This window comes from Carassius gibelio, chromosome A8 (genome assembly GCF_023724105.1).
Source record: "Carassius gibelio isolate Cgi1373 ecotype wild population from Czech Republic chromosome A8, carGib1.2-hapl.c, whole genome shotgun sequence".
Lineage (NCBI taxonomy): Eukaryota > Metazoa > Chordata > Actinopteri > Cypriniformes > Cyprinidae > Carassius > Carassius gibelio.
The window spans coordinates 5,121,511-5,141,774 of NC_068378.1; the positions used below are offsets into that span (position 1 = coordinate 5,121,511).

General features: G+C 40.8%; 2 protein-coding genes across 2 annotated transcripts in view; one reads left to right on the forward strand and one right to left on the reverse strand.

Annotated features, from left to right (window-relative positions):
• LOC128018190 (glutamine--fructose-6-phosphate aminotransferase [isomerizing] 1) overlaps positions 1-20,264 on the reverse strand; it is a 368,579-nt gene that overhangs the window by 259,695 nt on the left and 88,620 nt on the right. The gene's annotated exons all lie outside the window — the stretch shown is intronic.
• On the forward strand, positions 833-1,409 carry LOC128018207 (keratin-associated protein 6-2-like). The gene has a single exon (XM_052603579.1). The coding sequence runs from the start codon at positions 881-883 to the stop codon at positions 1,391-1,393; it is 513 nt and encodes a 170-aa protein (XP_052459539.1). The 5' UTR covers positions 833-880; the 3' UTR covers positions 1,394-1,409.

Sequence of the window (20,264 nt, forward strand, 5' to 3'; positions counted from 1 at the left end):
ATTCTCTCTGCTACTAACCACTAGTAACCTGGGTTACATCCCTTTTGCATTTACCTTATTAAGCATGAACTGTGATTACAACAGAAAACCTGTACCAGGTTCTGTGACCGTGACTCTAACTGTCCTGACAATGAGAAGTGTTGCAGCAATCGATGTGGACATTACTGTACATCTCCTTATACAGGTATGTTATATTGCTTTGGTTTGTAGATTAGTTTTTTATTTCTTCTGGTAGCCAATTTTAACATTTCAAGTCCCCCAAAACAAATGTGCCCCAAAAGGGTCTTGCCCCTATTTTGTTAGCCCAGCCCCACATATACATGGCTGAAGTGCATAATACGTTTGCATATGCTTGTCTCATGTTCGCACATATCAAAAAAAAGCCAGCATATTGGTTTTGCTCTTACAAAAATAATACTATGTGCCTATTGAGAAGAAACAAGGCAGCCTTGGCATCCGATCACAGGCCTTTCTGCTCCTTGAGTTCTCTCCAGTGCTGGAAAGCTGTTTCAATACTTAAACTGGTCCTACTTGCCTTTATTGCAAGCCTCCTTTTGTTCTGCAGACTTATCATAATTGTATTCATTTTTAATCCGTCATCCCTTCTGTTGTTGCTCTGCTTATGCCAGTCCTGTGCCTCTCCCATCAGGAGAAGACATGCCCCTTACTGCTGATTGGCTCAAGTTTGTTTTGGCACTATGCCCAAATCTTTCTAAAGCATTTTTGAAAATCAATAACCCACCTTTACTCTCTTAGGATTGCTTTAAGCCCAGGATGGCTTTACCAAAGAGGAATAATTGGAATGGAATTTACTGTAGGTGATATTGCTGTTTGTGCTCTGAGTGTTTCGTGCTGTATATTGAAGTGGCATACAGTCTATATGCACAGACTAAAGCTGATTATCTGTGTCCATGCAGTGAAGCCGGGTCAATGTCCCAAACCGAAGAGCGTTCCAGAAATTGCTGAAAGCTGTTTCCATGATGGCCAGTCTCCTGCCACACAGAAATTTTGCCCAACCACCTGTGGCCATGTATGTAGTGAACCAGATGATCAGGAAAGGGATCAGGGAAGTGGTCAGGGTTACGGAAGTGGAGAAGGAAGCAGACGGGGACAGGGAAGCGGACAGGGTTACGGAAGTGGTCAGGGAAGTGGTCAGGGTTATGGAAGTGGAGAGGGAAGCAGACGCGGACAGGGAAGCGGACAGGGAAGGGGTCAGGGAAGCGGACCGGGTTACGGAAGTGGTCAGGGAAGTGGTCAGGGTTATGGAAGTGGAGAGGGAAGTGGACGGGAACAGGGAAGCGGTCAGGGTTACAGAAGTGGAGAGGGAAGCGGACAGGGTTACGGTAGTGGTCAGGGTTATGAAAGTGGTGAGGGAAGCGGAAGCGGACAGTGAATGGGTCAGGGAAGCGGACAGGGTAGCGGTCAGGGTTATGGAAGTGGTCAGGGAAGCGGACGGGGACAAGGTGAGGGAAGCAGACAGGGAAGGGGTCAGGGAAGTGGTCAGGGTTACGGAAGTGGTCAGGGAAGCGGACGGGGACAAGGTGAGGGAAGCGGACAGGGAAGGGGTCAGGGAAGCGGACAGGGTTACGGAAGTGGTCAGGGTTAGGAAGTGGTTAGGGAAGCGGACGGGGACAAGGTGAGGGAAGGCGACAAGGTGAGGGAAGCAGATGGGGTTGGGGTCAGGGAGGTGCTTGAAATGTTCGGGCACGTGGTCCCAGTCAGGGACGTGGTCTGGCACATTAATACGTGGTTTTTTTTGCATTAATGCTTGCTGGAAGTCTTTCAATTGAGTGCTTTTATTCATGGATTCATGATTTCTTGTCCCCATCCCTCAAATAAAATTGCTTTATTAAGGAGTTCGTATCATCTGATTTTTTTTTTTTTTTTTTTTCTAGTTTAATTCAGTGAAGACAAGGTACCTCGAAACATGCCTGGACTGTGCAAAGGACATTGTAATTAAATGGTTCAAGAAGGTGCCACCAACATTTTGAGGAATGTTTATAGATAAAATAATGAACAGCTCAAGATTCAAATTGTGTCAGTTTAAATGAGACTTGGGGAAGTTTGAGCAGTTTTTATATATTGGCTGGCTAACTTAAAATCTTTTGATCCCATCCAGGGTTGTTTGGTCTAGTTTTGTTAGTGGCTTGTTCCATTTTAGCTTTCATCTGTTTTAAATCTCATTTAAATTTTGTAGAACGCAAATGTCTTTCTTGCCAGGTTTTGCAAGATGTTTATTAATGGCATAGTTGCCGCTGCATATGGGTATTTACTTCAATACAAAGATGCATAGCTATGACTAATTTTAAGTAACTTAACCCACTGGGGTAGAAGCCAGCACTGGTGTCTTGTATTTTCTTTGACTGTGAAAAGAACTAACCCATTTTTGATTGTACAGATAAGGCATTTGAAACTGCAAAGTGTTTGTGTATAGCCCTAAAACAATGGGCTTTTGTAAAATTAAAGAAAATAAAAACCGGGTGCTCTGTTCTGTCTGTTACATCTTCAAACATGAAACAACCAGAGTCTCTTAATATTTGCTTCAAAGACATCAGAAGTGTATAGAGAACTTTGTTTAATTTTTAAATGAAGTCACTTCCAAAAATATTAAGTATCCATATGAAACCAACGCAATGTCCAGTTTTTCTGTCTCAATTGTATTTTTACACTTTGCAATTTCCTCAAGGTACCAACTCGCACTATATGAGCAGATTGCATGTGACAAAGTCAACTTTGTGTGCACGATTTGTGCTCACACTATATATGTGAAATAATTGAGCAGACAATGACTATGTATATGGACGATAGGCCTATCTAAGATATCTAAGAAAAAGCGCATCAGCTATTGCTAATATTGAGAGGTTTGGCATTTCCAACTAATGAATTTTAATGATACTTCATAAAATGTATAGGTCTATGTAACGATAATAAAACTCCATATACATCGGGAAGAAAGAGGCGGGAACCGGCGCACAATCAAAATGAAACTTTAATTATTCAAAATAAACACAAAACAGCGCATCAGCCCCTCACGGCGACTGACGCGCATAAATTAAAAGCCAAAACATAAAATAATGTCCCAGGCCTGGTCCTCTCTCGTCTTTCACTATAGTCGCTCCAGTTTTATATCCTTCCATCTCCTACGTGGGACTCGATACTGGCGGTGGGGCGCAGGTGTAGCTCATCTCCAATCACTACACCTGGCCTCACTCCTCGTTCCCACGCCTCTCGGCCCCGCCCCACTCGCCACATACCCCCATTGCCCCTCGCAGGCCGGGGGGTACCCTTGAAACTGCGCTCTACTCCCCCCCTCCCCCCTTCCCTCCGGGGGGGACCGCTCACGGGGACCTGGGGGTAGGACAGACGAGGCGAGAGAAAAGGAGATGGAAGGAGGAGCGACAGGGACGAGAAAGGGGAGAGAGAAAAAAATAAAAAATCCGGTTCCCAGACGCACTGCTGCTCGGCCCTCCACCGGCTGGGTGTTCTCCTCCGCGGTGCCTGGCGGTGGCACTGGACGGCCCTCGGCGGATGGCACGACACTCCTCCGCCGCCCGATGGACAGCGACGGCTCCTCCGATTTTGGGCAGCGGCAGGAGTCCCCCGTTCCCTGCCCCTCCGGATTCCGTCACGGAGGCGGCAGGCTCCGGCCCCCTGGCGAACGGTGCCGACGACTCCGCTCCCTCACGGACGGCAGCCGCCCCTCCATATCGTGGGCGGCCGGCAGCGAGCTCGCCCGTCCCCGGCAACTCGCTCCAGCCCACCGCCTCGAGCGTCCATGGCGGCACATACCTCGCCAGCTCGAAGGGCACCGCGGATTCCCACAGCGGCGAGGGATCTTCAGCAGCGCGTCCCTCCTTCTCCCGGGTTTCGGCACCACTGTAACGATAATAAAACTCCATATACATCGGAAAGGAGGAGGCGGGAACCGGCGCACAATCAAAATGAAACTTTAATTATTCAAAATAAACACAAAACAGCGCGTCAGCCCCTCACGGCGACTGACGCGCATAAATTAAAAGCCAAAACATAAAATAATGTCCCAGGCCTGGTCCTCTCTCGTCCTTCACTATAGTCGCTCCAGTTTTATATCCTTCCATCTCCTACGTGGGACTCGATACTGGCGGTGGGGCGCAGGTGTAGCTCATCTCCAATCACTACACCTGGCCTCACTCCTCGTTCCCACGCCTCTCGGCCCCGCCCCACTCGCCACAGTCTACAATTAATTTGCCCCCCAATAATTTTATAGCTCACAACTGTACAACTAAAGCGGACATTTTTTTTAGAGATAATGAATGGACTTCAGGTTCAGAAAACACGATGGCTGCGTCCGAATTTGCATACTTAACGAGTAGGTACTAAATTTCAATAAGTACTTACTTAACGAGCGCTAAAAGAGTACGTACTTTACAGCCAAATCTCGTTGAGTATGAATGAATTCCGCCATGTTTACATTATCACGTGACCTATGACGTTATAACAAGCGCAACAACTTCAAATATATGACTGACTGCTACAGGTTTAATATTTACTATCTAAATATTTTGATGTTGATGCAATTTGCTCCTTTTTGTGGTCTTGTTGAATACACAAATGCCCTTTTATTGTTATTGTAGTTTAACCAATATATTTGTGTTGTTTTTATGTTTTAACTCTATTGAAATGACCCACAGTTTAATCCTTGAAGATTAAACCCTTCATAGCATCAGTAACTCCACCACATATAACAATTTATACAAGTAATAAATAATTATAAAGTCATAAGAAATCAGAATTTCACATATTATCGCAAGCGATAAACAACAGCAAGGATCGTCCGTCATAACTGAGTCAGTCATTACATCTACAGCCAGTTTGTGTAGCTTCCATGTTATTTAAAAGTAATTTAAAATCAGCCAATGAAACTGTCTCCTTAAGATTCAGGACATTTTGCAGCTGATTCCAAGTGCAGGGGGCCGCATACTTGAACGCCCCTTTTCCCAGTTCGGTCCGGACTTGAGGGACAGATAAAAATAATAAGTCCTCAGAACGAAGACAATATCTTCCTGTATTTTTCTTTTCAATGTAAGATTGGAGGTATGGGGGAAGCAGACCAAGAATTGCCTTGTAGATAAAAATGTACCAATGATTAAGTCTACGGGTGGACAATGCAGACCAACCAACCCGATCATACAAAGAACAGTGATGAGTAAGTGCTCTAAAGTTTGTGGTAAACCTAAGAGCTCCATGATAAACAGTATCCAACAGTTTCAAGCTTGTTATGGAAGCATTCATGTATATAACATCGCCATAGTCCAGCACTGACAAGAAAGTGGCAGCAACAAGCCTCCTTTTGGCCTCAAAGGAAAAACATGACTTGTTTCTAAAATAAAAACCCAACTTCAGCTTTAATTTTTTTTACCAACTGTTGAATGTGAGGTTTAAAAGAGAGTGAATCATCAATTAGGATACCAAGATACTTGAATTGAGATACAGACTCAATCTCGGAGCCCTGAGAAGTAGTGATGGGTAGAAGATTCCGTGACTTTGATTTTGCATTTGAGAACAACGTAAGTTTTGTTTTGTCATCATTCAAAACAAGTTTTAAATCGAACAAGGTACTTTGTACAGTATCAAAAGCAAGTTGAAGTTGACGAAGAGCTTGGTTTGGAGTTGATGCAGAGCAGTAAATCACAGTATCATCGGCATAAAAATGAAAATTTGATTTTGATCAAGATTGTTGATATATAAAATAAATAGAAGTGGTCCCAGCACTGACCCCTGGGGCACACCATTGGATATACTAAGAGGGCTGGAAGTGAGACCATCTGCCTGTACACACTGGGATCTACCTGATAGATAGTTGTCAAAACAGCAAACTGTTTGTTCTGACAACCTGACACTGAGAAGTCTTTGTTTTAATATTGCATGATCCACAGTATCAAAAGCCTTCGATAGGTCAATGAAGAGAGCTGCACAATGTTGTTTTTTATCTAAAGAGTCAATAAAATAATTTACTACTTTTAGGGCTGCTGTAGTTGTGCTGTGTTTTTTACGAAAACCTGATTGAAAATTAGACAGAATATTGTTGATAGTTAGAAACTCTTTCAATTGTTAATTCACCAGAGTTTCCATAACCTTGGCCAGGACAGTCAGTTTCGAGATGGGTCTATAGTTATTTAAATCAGTCGGGTCGCCTCCTTTTAACAGAGGAAAAACAAATGCGGATTTCCATATAAGTGGAATTTCATTCGTGTCCAGAGAAAGATTAAAAAAGATAAGTCAAAGGCGGTGCAATGAAATCAGATGCTAACTGTAGAAAATAAGGCTCCAAGTTATCAGGACCAGCCGATTTTCTAATGTCTAAAAGTGTGAGGGCTTTATGCACTTCTGAAACTGAAAATGGCTTGAAACTAAAAGAATTACTGACTCTAGAATGACTATGATAATTACCTTTAGGATGATTCTGATGTGAAGTGCTGAGGGAATCAAATAATGAACCAGAGGCAATAAAATGCTCATTAAAACAGCCAAGCATCTCAGCCTTATCGGATAATTTATGTGAGTCCTTAAGAATACATGGTGGCAGCTCAATGGCAGTTTTGTTTCCAGCCAAGGATTTAATCGTCTTCCAGAATTTTAAGGGGTTATTTAAATTATTTGAAGTTTCTATAAGAAAGTGGTCAGCTTTGGCCTTCCTGATAGCCACAGTGCACAAGTTGTGCAGTCTCCTGAAGAGCAGCCAATCTGAATCCAGACTTGTTTTCCTGGCTTTTGCCCAGGCCTTATCACGCTCATAAAGAGAGTTGGCTAAATCTACAGTGAACCATGCATTGTTTCGGCCTTTTATATACTCTATATTTTATACTCTATATTTTCTGAGGGGAGCATGCTTGTCAACAATTTCTTTAAAACCATCATAAAAAATGTCCAAGCATTTTCAACATCTGCAATAAGATACATTTTATCCCAGTCAAAATAAAACAGGTCATATAAAAACCCTTGTACCGAAAAATGTTTTGTGTCACGCTTAATAATAATACGTGGCTTGATTTTGGGAATTTTTGTGTTTCTGACCGTGGCAACAACACACTGGTCACTAATGTCGTTTGCAAAAACAGAAGCTGCTGAGTATTTGTGAGGAACGTTGGTTAGGATAAGATCAATTAAAGATGATTTATCTGGACATTTCAGGTTAGGTCTAGTGGGACTGTCAACGAGCTGAAAGAGATTTAGCGAGTCACAGTAAGCTTTAAATTCATCAGATACTGGATGTAACCAGTTCCAATTTAGATCTCCAATGACTACAATTTCGTTCTGATTTAGTCCTGATAAAAGTTGCATTAAAGAAGGCAGAGCATCCCTGACAGCTGATGGTGTCCTATAGCAACCAACTACCGTAATGTGGAGAGTCCTAGAGACCTCGAGGTCAAGAGCTAAAAATTCGAATTGCTTACTCACTGATTTAGAGAGAAGCATATTTACCTGAAACTTATTTTTAATATATACTGCGACACCCCCACCCCTTCTGGGACGATCAGTCCTATACACGTTGTAACCATCAATACTGATATCCTCATTCAGAACAGATTTCCTTAACCAAGTTTCTGATAAAACCATTACATCAGCTTCAGTTGAGTGTGCCCAAATACAATCATATCTATCTTTGCAATCAAACTACGAACATTCAAGTGAATAAAACCAAGGCCAGCCCTGGATTGAAAATCAGCAGGGGTATTGAGACATATAGCAGAGTCTGGGCCTGGATTAGGTTGCACATTTCCTGAAATAAACAAGTAGATGCTCTCTAGATGCTCTAGATGCTCTTGCTGGCTCTGGGGTCACTGAAGATGAAGAGACCACAGCAACATGTGGTGCTGATGAGAAAACAAGAGGAGATGCAGTGATGGAGCATTTCACCCATGACACTACATCTTCTCCTTCATCATTTCAGATCCTATAAAGATGCACAAACACAAAACAGAAGCAGTCATTTTAACAGCACAGTGTCATTTCATTTCTGTATTAGAAGTAACAGAATGATCTTTAGATTTTGGTTTCAGGTTTTTTCCACAGATGCTGCTGTCACCTGCTCCACCACAAAATATCTGCATCAAATGTACAGCAAACAAGAATCAGAAAAGTGCTGTAATAACTGTTTATTAATATACTACAACTTAAAATTTAAAATATGTTTTATTGATGACTAGTGTACTCACTGAGAGTCTTTGATGGCAGGATTTCTTCATCAGTCTCTCTTCAGCAGATAAGCACACGTGTGTCTCATCTGTCCCTGTAACATCCAGACAAGAGTCAGTCGCCTCTGTGATTTATCTGTGATATACTGCATTTACATGTTGAGATAGATGCTGATGTGTTCACTCACTTTATCCAACACAAGAGCTCCACAATTTATCTACAAGTCTAATGGTCAAATGAAATAGATAACTTATGTTTACTTAATGTAGATTTATATATTTACATTACTTGCATTCATCTAAAGCAATGTAGACAGTTGTCTGTTCATGTGATTTGCTCTTTTGCAATTCTCTTAGAACATTTCTCTGTCTCATATAAAACAGACAATTAATCGATGGATATGGTTCATGCAAATCCACTTTGGAGACGTACATGTGCTTACTGGAGATCCACTGTTCGCTTTACATAAAACATGTTTTGATGGGTTTTTTTTTTATTACAAATATACTATGATGTTACTGGCTAGCGTCTTTACACCTTAACAAATCAACAGTTTACTCTACAGTAGCTCAACAAATACGATTTTATCACATGGGAACCGTGTTTTGTTTTATCATACTCACCTTTGTAAACACCCTCTACGCTGCTCTCCTTCATGTTCGATGACGATTTATCCCTTTCGCGTGGCATTCTGGGATTGAAAAGTATCCATCGATGAACCCTTCAGAATCTGGGCTGAAGCAGTAGGACATCCGGGGATTTCTTGCCTACTGTTTTATGGTTCAAGGTTTCGAACATACTTCTTTCTTCACATACTCCTTTTCCCTACTATATAGTAGGTGAGTAGGCATATTAGAATGCAAATTAAGTATATGTACATCTGAATCTCGTGAGTTATTGCAATTCTCGCCTACTCTTTTATGGACGCAAAAGATTCAAACATACTAATTTGTCGCATACTGCTTTTTCCATACTATATAGTAGAGAAGTATTCGATTTCAGATGCAGCCATTCTTTTCCACATAATGTTCATTATGATGTGATTTCACAGAGCAGCTTACTTCTTACTTCTACTCAAGTCACTTTTTTGATAGAGCACTTGTACTTTTACTCAAGTATGGGTCACTAGTACTTTATACATCTCTGCAGGTGCGTGATTTTACAGAGAAGCTGTTACTACACAGAGCCGTGGTTAACTGAGAAGACGCACAAATAAAAGCTAAAAATTAACGTGGATTTGCGCAGCAAGGGTTAGGGTTAGAGAACCCTAACGGCTCTCTGTAGTAACAGCTTCTCTATGTGAAATCAAGCACCTGATGGAATTAACCGCTGATTAGATAACCGGCTTTACTGACGAGATGCGCATTAACGATCGGCCGATCGTGATCGGAGCACCCCTACTGTTTTGGACATCTCCTCACTGCTGAGGGAGTAAAGCTATACCCTGCCAAAGTTGCTGCCGTAAGAGACATGGAGCCACCTAAAGACAAAGGAGAACTCGAGACAGTGCTAGGTATGATCAATTACCTCTCTAAATTTGCACCTGGTCTTTCTGATGTCAACGCACCACTGCGACAGCTCCTAAAAGAGTCAAGTGAGTTTGTTTGGGATGCCCAGCATGACAAAGCCTTTGAGAAGGGTTAAAAGGGCTACTCACATGCATACCAGGACCAGTCTTGGCCTATTTCGATCCTCTCAAAGAGATCAAGTTACAGGTTGATGCTTCCAAGTATGGGCTCGGGGCAGTCCTGTTGTAAGATGGAAGACCTATCGCGTACGCATCAAAGTCACTCTCTGAATGTGAAATAAATTACGCTCAAATTGAGAAAGAACTCTTTGCCATACTATTTGGCTGCAAGCGTTTCCATCAATATATCTATGGCCGTCAAATCATTGTTGAAAGTGACCACAAGCCCCTTGAGTCAATAATGCGGAAATCCCTGGCATCAGTTCCCCCAAGGCTACAGAGGATGATCCTTCAGCTCCAAAAGTACAATTTCACTATTGTGCATCGACCAGGCAAGGATATCCCTGTCGCAGACACATTGTCCAGAAAGTCGTTGTCTGACCAGGACACAAGCCTAAGTGAGGGTATGGATATTCAAGTGCACACAGTGTACAGCAGTCTTTCTGTCAGTGATTCAAAATTGGAGGAAATCAGAGCTCAAACTGAAAAGGACCCACAGTTCCAGACACTGAAAGGAGTGATACAAAGAGGATGGCCTGGGGAAAAGAGGAAGTGTCCCGTGAGTGTGTCAGAGTTCTGGAACCACCGTGATGAGCATTCGTACCTGCATGGAATAATCTTCAAAGGTGAAAAGATTGTCGTTCCCACGAGCTTTCATTCAGACGCTGTCACGTGTACATGCCAGTCATTTAGGCATCGAGAAGACCAAGCAGAGAGCCGGTGACATCATGTTCTGGCCTGGGATGGGGAAGGAAATAGAGAACATAGTTAGGAAATGCTCGATCTGCCTCACATATCGCCCCTCCAACACCAAAGAGCCAATGATCAGTCACAAAGTTCCAGACAGGCCATGGCAAGTTGTGGCTACCGACAGTGTTGGGTGTAACGCGTTACTGTAATAATATTACTTTTTTCAGTAACTTGTAGTGTAAGGCATTACTCGTCTGAAAATGGTAATATTATTACAGTTTTCCCGAGCTAGTTACTTACGTTACATTTGCCAGTAGCACCTTCATCACACACAAGGTACACAACACAGAGAACAGAAGGGAAGGGGAGGAGGGCGTGAATGGAACAGTGATTGGTCTGGGTTTGGCACAAGGAATCATTTACCATCACCGATTGGTCGACACCCAGCAGCCGACAGCAGAGCGGCACCCTCAGACAGATGGGGATAAACGGAAGCTTCAACAACGGCAAGCTCTTTTTCAGAGGAAGGTTCCCAGCAACAGAAAGATAGTTTTGACGGGTGGAGATTCAGTAATTATTTTGTAGGGGTGCTCCAATCACGATCGGTCGATCGTTAATGCGCATCTCATCAGTAAAGTCTCTAATCAGAGGTTAATTCCATCAGATGCGTGATTTCACATAGAGCAGCTGTTACTACACAGAGCCATTATTAACTGAGAAGATGCTCAAATAAACGCTGAAAAAGAATGACTCTGTGTAGTAACAGCTGCTCTATGTGAAATCACGCACCTGATGGAATTAAACGCTGATTAGAAAATCTCGTCGGCTTTACTGACGAGATGCACATTAACGATCGGCCGATCGTGATCGGAGCACCCCTATTATTTTGAATATGTTCAACGGAAGGAAAATAATAAATAACCTACGGACACATCAAGCTCGTTGTGAAGCGACAAAGTGAAATGAACGAGCAGCCCCACAAGCAGCAAAAACATTCATTTGAACATAAAGTACTACCAACATCAAAATCTGAGATAAATAAGCTTGTTGCCTCGTACGTAGTAGAAGAAATGTTACCTCTTTCTACCGTCGAATCACTGTCTTTTAGAAAGATACTCTGCAAAATACCGATAGGGACAGAAAAGCCGTTTTCCGACAGGAAAATCTTCGCAATGTACCTAGATAAATGTTAAGCCATGATGGAAAGTGAGCTGAAGAAAACGTAAGAGAGCACTGAGTATGTGTCATCGATCGCTGACATCTTAGTACTTGTTTGTACTTGATTGAACAAGTACAGCTGTTTGTAGTTATTTGTGCTACACAGTGCCAGTCTGTTGTTGGCATAATAAAGACCCTAAAGAACACTCCTCCTTTGTATGTTCTCCCTCCATCTGATGCATCTCAGGCAATCATAGAGTAATTAAGAAAAAAAATGTAACTAGTAATAGAACTAGTTACTTTCTCCAGGGAGTAATAAGGTAAAGTAAGGCATTACTATTTTTGAGAGTAATATGTAATATATTACTTTTTTGAGTAACTAGCCCCAACACTGGCTACCGATTTGTTCACCTGGAGCAATGAGGATTATCTTGTGACAGTGGACTACTACAGCAGATATTTTGAGCTGGACAAGCTCAGCAGCACAACCTCAACTGCTGTGATAGACAAACTAAAAGCTGCTTTTGCATGACATGGCATTCCAGAGGCTGTCATCTCAGACAACGGCCCCCAGTACAGCTCGGGTGAGTTTGCGGCGTTTGCAAAAAAGCGGGAATTTAAGCATACCACCACCATATTAAGTCCATATTACCCGCAAAGTAACGGGCTAGCAGAGAAATCTGTGCAAACTGCAAAGAAGTTGCTGGAAAAGGCTAAGGCTGACAAAAGAGATCAACCCTTTGGTCAACCTACCAAATACCAATCAGCAGCTCCTGCCAAAAGTCGTCAGGAGGAAAGATGTCAGAGCAAAGAGGTTACAGAAACAACAGAGCCAAAAAAAGCTATTATGACAGATCGGCTAGACCTTTATCTCATCTCAAGGAGGGACAGGCAGTTAGGGTACATGAGCAAGGATACTGGAAACCAGCCGTTATCGTCAGATCAGCCGGCACTGAGAGATCGTATTACGTGCGTACTTCTGATGGACGGGAATATCGACGAAACAGACGTCACCTCCTTGACACGAAGGAACCTCAGGACAGTTCTGACATATCCTTGGGACATGATGGTGTTGAGCTATGTGAAACGCCAATCAGCAGTGCACCACACAATGACATTATACACACACCTGACCACACTGATGACCTGCTCAAATCTGTCACTTACAGAACCAGACATGGACGCCAGATAAAGCCCAGAGTCATTCTGGATCTGTGATTGTACAAGGGTGTAGGCATATCGCTGCCATTAAAAAGAAAAAAAAAAAATTGTTCACAATGTTCAGTGCTAGTGCTTTAGTATAATACTATATGGATGCTGTAGTTTGTACATGTGATGTTTTTTTTGAAAGCTGAATGTTTCTTTTACTTAATATGATATGCAATATGTTCTTTATATTGTTTATTTCAAAAGAAGGGGGATGTAGTATTCTGACATTCTGCTAAGAACCAATCACATGTCAGAGACATTGTATCCAATGTTCTTATTGGCTATAGCATTTGCCAGTAAAGTTTATGCAGATTGGCTCTAAAAGTTCAGTGTGTATTATGCTGCTGAAGAGTTAACACTTATGTTGCGAGTCTGAGTCGAGTTAATAAATCCTCATGATAAGACTAGTTCTGCGTGTACCCGGAGTCTCTCTGAATACGAATCATCATAACAAAAAACATAACACCAATACCTCAAGGCACCCATTTCTCATTCAAGACATGCATCACTGGGTAACTAGTGATGGGTCATTCTTGAACAATTCGTTCATTTGCATGTGCAAAATTCTGTAGGTTCTATACTGGAATTAGTCTACTTTAGTTCACCTGTTTCAGTCAATGCAGTCTGAGCCTGAAAAATAATTGATTGGTTATTTTTTTCATATATTTTATTAATGCCAAGGTACCAAAGATAAAAGTACAGAGAATGTCAATATTTCTTACAAAGAAGTGGCATTATCATTTACAAACATATGTAAACGTAAAAATAAATACTAAACGAAAGCTTTAACAAAATAAATTAAAAATATTAAACAGCCTTAAAAATATTAGTTTGAACAGCCTGAAGATTTTTGGAAGATTAAATAGTTTGGATATACTGTTGAACCTGTTTTTTAAGCCAATCCTGAACCACAGACAAAGTCAGAGGCGTCTTACCTGGGCTAAGGAGAAGAAGAACTGGATTATTGCCCAGTGGTCCAAAGTCCTCTTTTCAGATGAGAGCAAGTTTTGTATTTCATTTGTAAACTAAGGTCCTAGAGTCTGGAGGAAGGGTGAAGAAGCTGATAGCCCAAGTAGCTTGAAGTCCATTGTTAAGTTTCCACAGTCTGTGATGATTCTGGGGTGCAATGTCATCTGCTGGTGTTGGTCCATTGTGTTTTTTGAAAGCCAAAGTCATTGTACCCATTTACCAAGAAATCTTGGAGAACTTTTGGAGATGTTGATTTCATTTTCCAGAAGAATTTGGCACCTGCCCACACTGCCAAAAGCACCAAAAGTTGGTTAAATGACCATGGTGTTGGTGTGCTTGCCTGGACTGCAAACTCACCAGACCTGAACCCCATAGACAATCTATGTGGTATTGTCAATAGGAAAATAATAAACAAGAGACCAAAAAATACAGATAAGCTGTAGGCCACTGTCAAAGAAACCTGGGCTTCCAGACCACCTCAGCAGTCCCACAAACTGAACATCTTCATGCCACCCAGAATTGAGGCAGTAATTAAAGCAAAAGGAGCCCCTACCAAATATTAAGTACATTTACAGTAAATGAAAATACTTTCCAGATGGCGAACAATTCACTTAAAATGTATTTCTGTGTATATATATATACATATATATTGGGGCACTGAAAATGCTCTAGACACGCCCCTGCTAAAGCCAATAGACGGCACTTTAATGATACATTATTATATAGCATCTCCTTCCTAGATCAACTTAGACGAGAATTAATAATTTTTGGGGGGGGAATTAATTCCCACTGTCATAATCCACAGATGTTCTGGGAAGTTACAAAATGTTTTTCAAGGGGTAATTGCATCTCATATTCTACTAAAGTCAAGGCCTCTAGGAATAAATGGGGTGAGGAGCTAGAAAAAAAGATTCATGATCTAGAATGTCAACTGGCTAATGCTTTTTTCAATTAAGCTTAATTGGGAGCTACTGTATATTTATTAAAAGCAGAATATGCTTTTCTCTCTATATCCAAAGCTGAGTTTATCATCCACAGTACAAGAGTTTGAATCTAAAGCCAGCATTGATATAATTAAAACTGACTCTGGTGAAATTACTATGGACCCAAAGGCTATTAATGATGAGTTAAATCATTCTGTTCTACATTGTATTGGCCTGAGGTCTGCCTTGACACAAGAGAATGTAGTGACTTTTTCAGTCACTTGAATCCTCCCACTTGATCGATTTCTGTTCAAGAATGACTGCATAATCCTTTAACACTGGAGGAACTCCACAATGGAGCAAAACTGTTGCAGAAAGGTAAATCTCCTGACCCTGATGAAATCCCTCCCAAGATCTATCTAGCTATCTGGGATATTATGGGCCCCCTAATTCTGAAGTCCATGAATTATGCCACTGATCATGATACGCTTCATAGAGATCAAAATATAGCCATCATTACCCTGATGCTTAAAAAAGAAAAACATCCACTAAGTTGTTCTTGTTATCATCCGATATCTCTGATATCACCTGACGTCAAGATCCTAGCCAAGGCACTGGTTTTACGATTGGAACCATATATTGACAATATGATTCATCATGACCCAACTGGCTTCTTGAAGGGCAGTTTAGCATTGAGTAACATGCGCCAACTATTACATATTATTGATCACGCTGAGACCATTAAAGCTACCTTTGCGTCTGGGTCCTGATCAGCCTGTCAGGGTTTATTCCGAGAGAACCACTGCATGGATGTACATAAGGTGTGCAAATTACTCTGTCCCATGGGCAGCTTTGGGGCTCTATGATCACTGTCTGGTTCATCTTATACCAACCTACAGGCAAAAACTTAAATCTGCTAAACCTAGCGTAAACACTGTAAAGAGATGGACCAACAAAATCCGAGTGGATTTTAAAAGCCAGTTTTGATCTCTCTAATTGGAATGTTTTTGAAGCTGCTACCACAGATCTGGACAAATTCAGAGACTGTAACATGATATATTAGAGTTCGTCCAGATCAGTGGTAGCAGCACTTCATCCTGCAACATCTGGACAAAACAGGGACTTATGTGAGGATCCTGTTTGTGGACTTTAGTTCTGCCTTCCACACAATCATTTCAACAGCCCTCCAGATCAAACTACCCCAAGTCTTTGGCCCTAGCTCTATCTGTCTTTAGATCACCAGCTTTCTGACAGATAGGCAACAGCTAGTGAGACTGGGGAAATTAATTTTAAACAGTCTCTCCACCAACACTAGTTCCCCTCAGGGATGTGAGACACCAACAACTGCACCTCTAAAGACCCCTCTGTCAAGCTCCAGAAGTTTGCAGACAACACTACTGTCATCTGTCTCATCCAGGAGGACAGTGACAAGTCAGGCAAGAGTCTGAGCAGCTGGCTGTCTGGTGCAGTCTTAACAACCTGGAGCTGAACACGCTCAAAACTGTAGAGATGATAGTGGACTTCAGGAGAAACTCCCCATTTATTTATTTATTTATTTATTTATTTATTTAGTCTCCGTGTACTGGAAACTTATACTACTTAAACAATGTATCGGCAATAAAGCTCTTCTGATTCTGATTCTCTAAATCTCTAGGGACTCAAAATTATCATTTTTATCTACAAAAGATCTGTCTTCTGTCATCTGATCTATAGTTCATACTTATTTACATACCTGCAAACTAGTCACTTTTAAGCGAAAATCACCGCTTTGAATGGGAAAATCTCATCCACGTGAATCATGTAGATCCGAAGAGTTTTTTTGACGGGGGAGGGGGGGGGTCTTCTGCGGTCTTCCCTACTGCGGTCTTCTTCACAAACATCTTTGGTGATACAGCACGCGAGTCATTTGGCCAATCACAGTCAAGATAACAGCAGCGTCTTCTTTGAAAAGCCCCTGGCTGCAGCTTTTGCCGTGGATGAATTTGCGCCTATTTACGCATATTTCTAGAACCTGCTGCACGCGAGTCATTTGACCAATCACAGTCAAGATAGCGGCAGCTTTCCTGCGGATGAATTCACGCTTTGGACACTGACATTAGTTTTGAGGTAAGTGCTGTTATCTGCCAACAATATAATAAATAATAATAATAATAATAATAATAATAATAATAATAATAATAATAATAAATGTGTCACCTTTTTCAGTCCTTCTGAGTTTGCAGGTATGTATTTAGTAAGTAAAACATCTTTAAGTATAATTGCAGAAACAACCACTTTTAGGTTACGGTTCACGTCTTTTGCTGTGAATTGCTTAATGATTTTTAAAAAGTAAACATAACCTTTATATTTTCAGTAATATTTCATGATGAACATTATATGTATATGTGTGTGTGTGTGTGTGAATGAATCATTAGTATTATTATTAATCATGTTAAAATGTGAGTATCAAATATGATCATCAGGTGGCCGAGAGAGCTCAACACGCTGCAATTTAAGAAAACACATGCAAGTTGTAAAAAATATCTTCATCAGTTTGACAACACAAGTGTTGCAAATCATCACAACACATGCATATAATGAAATGTGCTGCAAATACTTCACAACACACGCAAATTAAGAAATGCTGCAAATCCTCACAACTACGGGACAACGCGTCAAGGTCATCGATGATGTCGACGCAAAAAATACATCGACGCAATATATGCGCATTGATTCGTTGACCTGTTTTTATTTCTCTAATATACGTTTACAAAACGTTTACCTTATGTGCGCTAAATATACGCGATGGCCGGATCAACATTTTGTCCAACGTTATATAACCAATCCAGGGGTTTTTCTGCATTGATCTTTTTTTTTTTTTTGGCGGCTGTCAAAGCCTTATTCGATCAGTGAATGATGTAGAATAGAATGACTGCTGTATGAGAGAGAGAGCCCCGGCTGCGTGCACTCACAGTCTTCAAACTACACAGGCGCTGTTTTGCTCTCTATCTCTCTCTCTCTCTCTCTCTCTCTCTCTCTCTCTCTCTCGTGCATATTAACCAAAATCATTAGACACGATAGAAAAAGGGTGGAACGCCAAAGTTTCATGTGGAGCATTCTGAGATTTTTTTTCCCTCCATGACAGGCTGCTGGCTCCCGCTGTTAATTTTTATTTTTATTTTTTGTGGAAAAGCACTCTCTGTATTAGCTTAAAGCCCTCAAGTTTACATTGGTTACTGTATTCTTTCAATTGCTCTAAACAAGTATTTTGGGTGACCTTTTTTATTGAATGCTAGACATCAAGTTGTTTTCATCTGAAAGAACTTTTTTTCAGTAAGCTAGGCCCTATGTGTTCAGTAAGCTTGTTTCAGTAAGCTATGTGTTTTCAGGGCTTCAAGGTTTTATTGAATGCTATCTCTATACAAGTGCAAAGTAATGCATTCTTAGTCAGTCTTTTATTTTGTAATTTTAAGAGCAATAAACATATATTGCAATGTTAAGAAATTCATGTTTTTTTTCATTCAGATATGAAAATAAACATGTATAAATTGTTAGTAGTCAATTAATGGGGAGATAATCGAAAGGAATCAACGATAAAGGAATCATCAATCAGGGTGTTAAAAACAAAAACAAAAAAAAAACGTACCTTTCAGTTCACCAACAACTCCACTGACCAGTAGCCACTGCAGGATACGCAAATCCCAACCGGGTCCAACACTTTTTGGGGTCTCCTTGAAACATTTCCATTGTGGTCAGTGCTATTTGCAGCTCGTTTGTTAATTTGCATGTGTTGTGAAGGATTTGCAGCCCGTTTCGTTATATGCATCTGTTGTGAGGATTTGCAGTGTTTTTTAATTAGCATGTTTTGTGAAGGATTTGCAGCGCGTTTCGTTATATGCCAGTCCCTCCAGAAAAACGCGATTATGCGATTGCGTGATTTTATGCATAATCAGCCAAGGACCGCATATTTATGCGGGGGTCGCATTTTTTCAAATACGCCGCACTTTCGCCGCATAAAATCTCGATTTCAGGAAGCAAAATCCCGATTTCAGGAAGCAAAATATGCGGCGGAGGTAGCATGATTTCATAATAATAATAATTTTCGTTGCAAAAAAGTCACATAAATCTTAGCAGAAAGTTGAAAAATGTTGCATTTACTTCACACAAGTAAATCGCCATTATTTCCCAATGCGAACCTTATGAAGTGACGTAAATGCGCGATGTGAACATCATCTGTGAAGCCCGCGGTGAAACCAGGGTGAAGGACGCAAATCATTCTCATCTGCCAACAAAATTAAGCGCAAAAGACCGCGCAAAGCAGTTACCCGGTGTGTTATATGACAGTGGGGGCAGATTATTTTGAGAAAGGGATGAGGATGAGGATGGCGAATGATAGGCCAGTGTTAGAGGCTACGCAGTTAGCTTTCATTTTCACAGTGGACTGTTGTAGTTTCATTCAGAAGTTGATGCACCTCTACAGTTGTAAGATTGTACTTTTTTGTTATAGAATAGTACCAAAACCTTACAGTTGTAAGTATATTAGTAGTATGTAAAATAATTTACGTTGCAATAAGAGATAGCACTTTGCAATTCCTGTAAAACAGCATTTGTATATTTGTGTGTATATTTTATTTGTATTCATTTTTACAGAAGTTGTTGAATATTCCTTTTGTAAAGCTAGAGAACTTGTTTGACTCAATGTTTTGTAAGTTTGAGCCATGTGTTAATTAAGGTCTGAAATAAAACAGAATGAGAACTTAAATATTCTGTGATTTAGTATGCTTGCTTATCTAGGAAGTCATAAAAAATGACTCATTACAGTAAGGTAGTAGTGTGTTCTCACTAGGCTACTACCTTACTGTAATGAGTCATTTTTTATGACTTCCTATGAAGTGTGTTGTGGGGTGGGGTCATCTTTTTTTCTCTTTTTCATCAAACCGCAGTTTTTGCAATTTCCCGCAATTTCATCGCATACGATTGCAAAAATATCCCGCATATTCCAAGAAAACCTGCCGCAAAATCAAGGATTTTTGTCCGCATCACTCACAAAAAAAATCCGCGTTTTTCCGGAGGGACTGATAATATGCATATGTTGTGAATATTTGCAGTGTTTCTTAATTTGCATGTGTTGTGAGATTTTGCAGGGCGTTTTGTTTTATGCATGTGCTGTGAGGATTTGCAACACTTGTGTTGTCAAACTGATGAAGATGTTTTTTTGTTGTTGTTTTTTTTCTGGTGCTTTTTCAACTTGCATGTGTTTCTTAAATTGAGCTCTCTCGGCCATCGTACTTCAGGCTTTTGAAGAACGTTTATTTGTTCATCTCTCATTCATTACTATGTAATTTAATGCATTGAATTAAATGTTTTGAAACCCAAGGGCTGATAAAACTATAAGCAGTTAAATATCATACTACTAAGACCTATTATTGGGTGATACAGAGTGACAACTGGTATTTATATCATTGTGTGTAAAT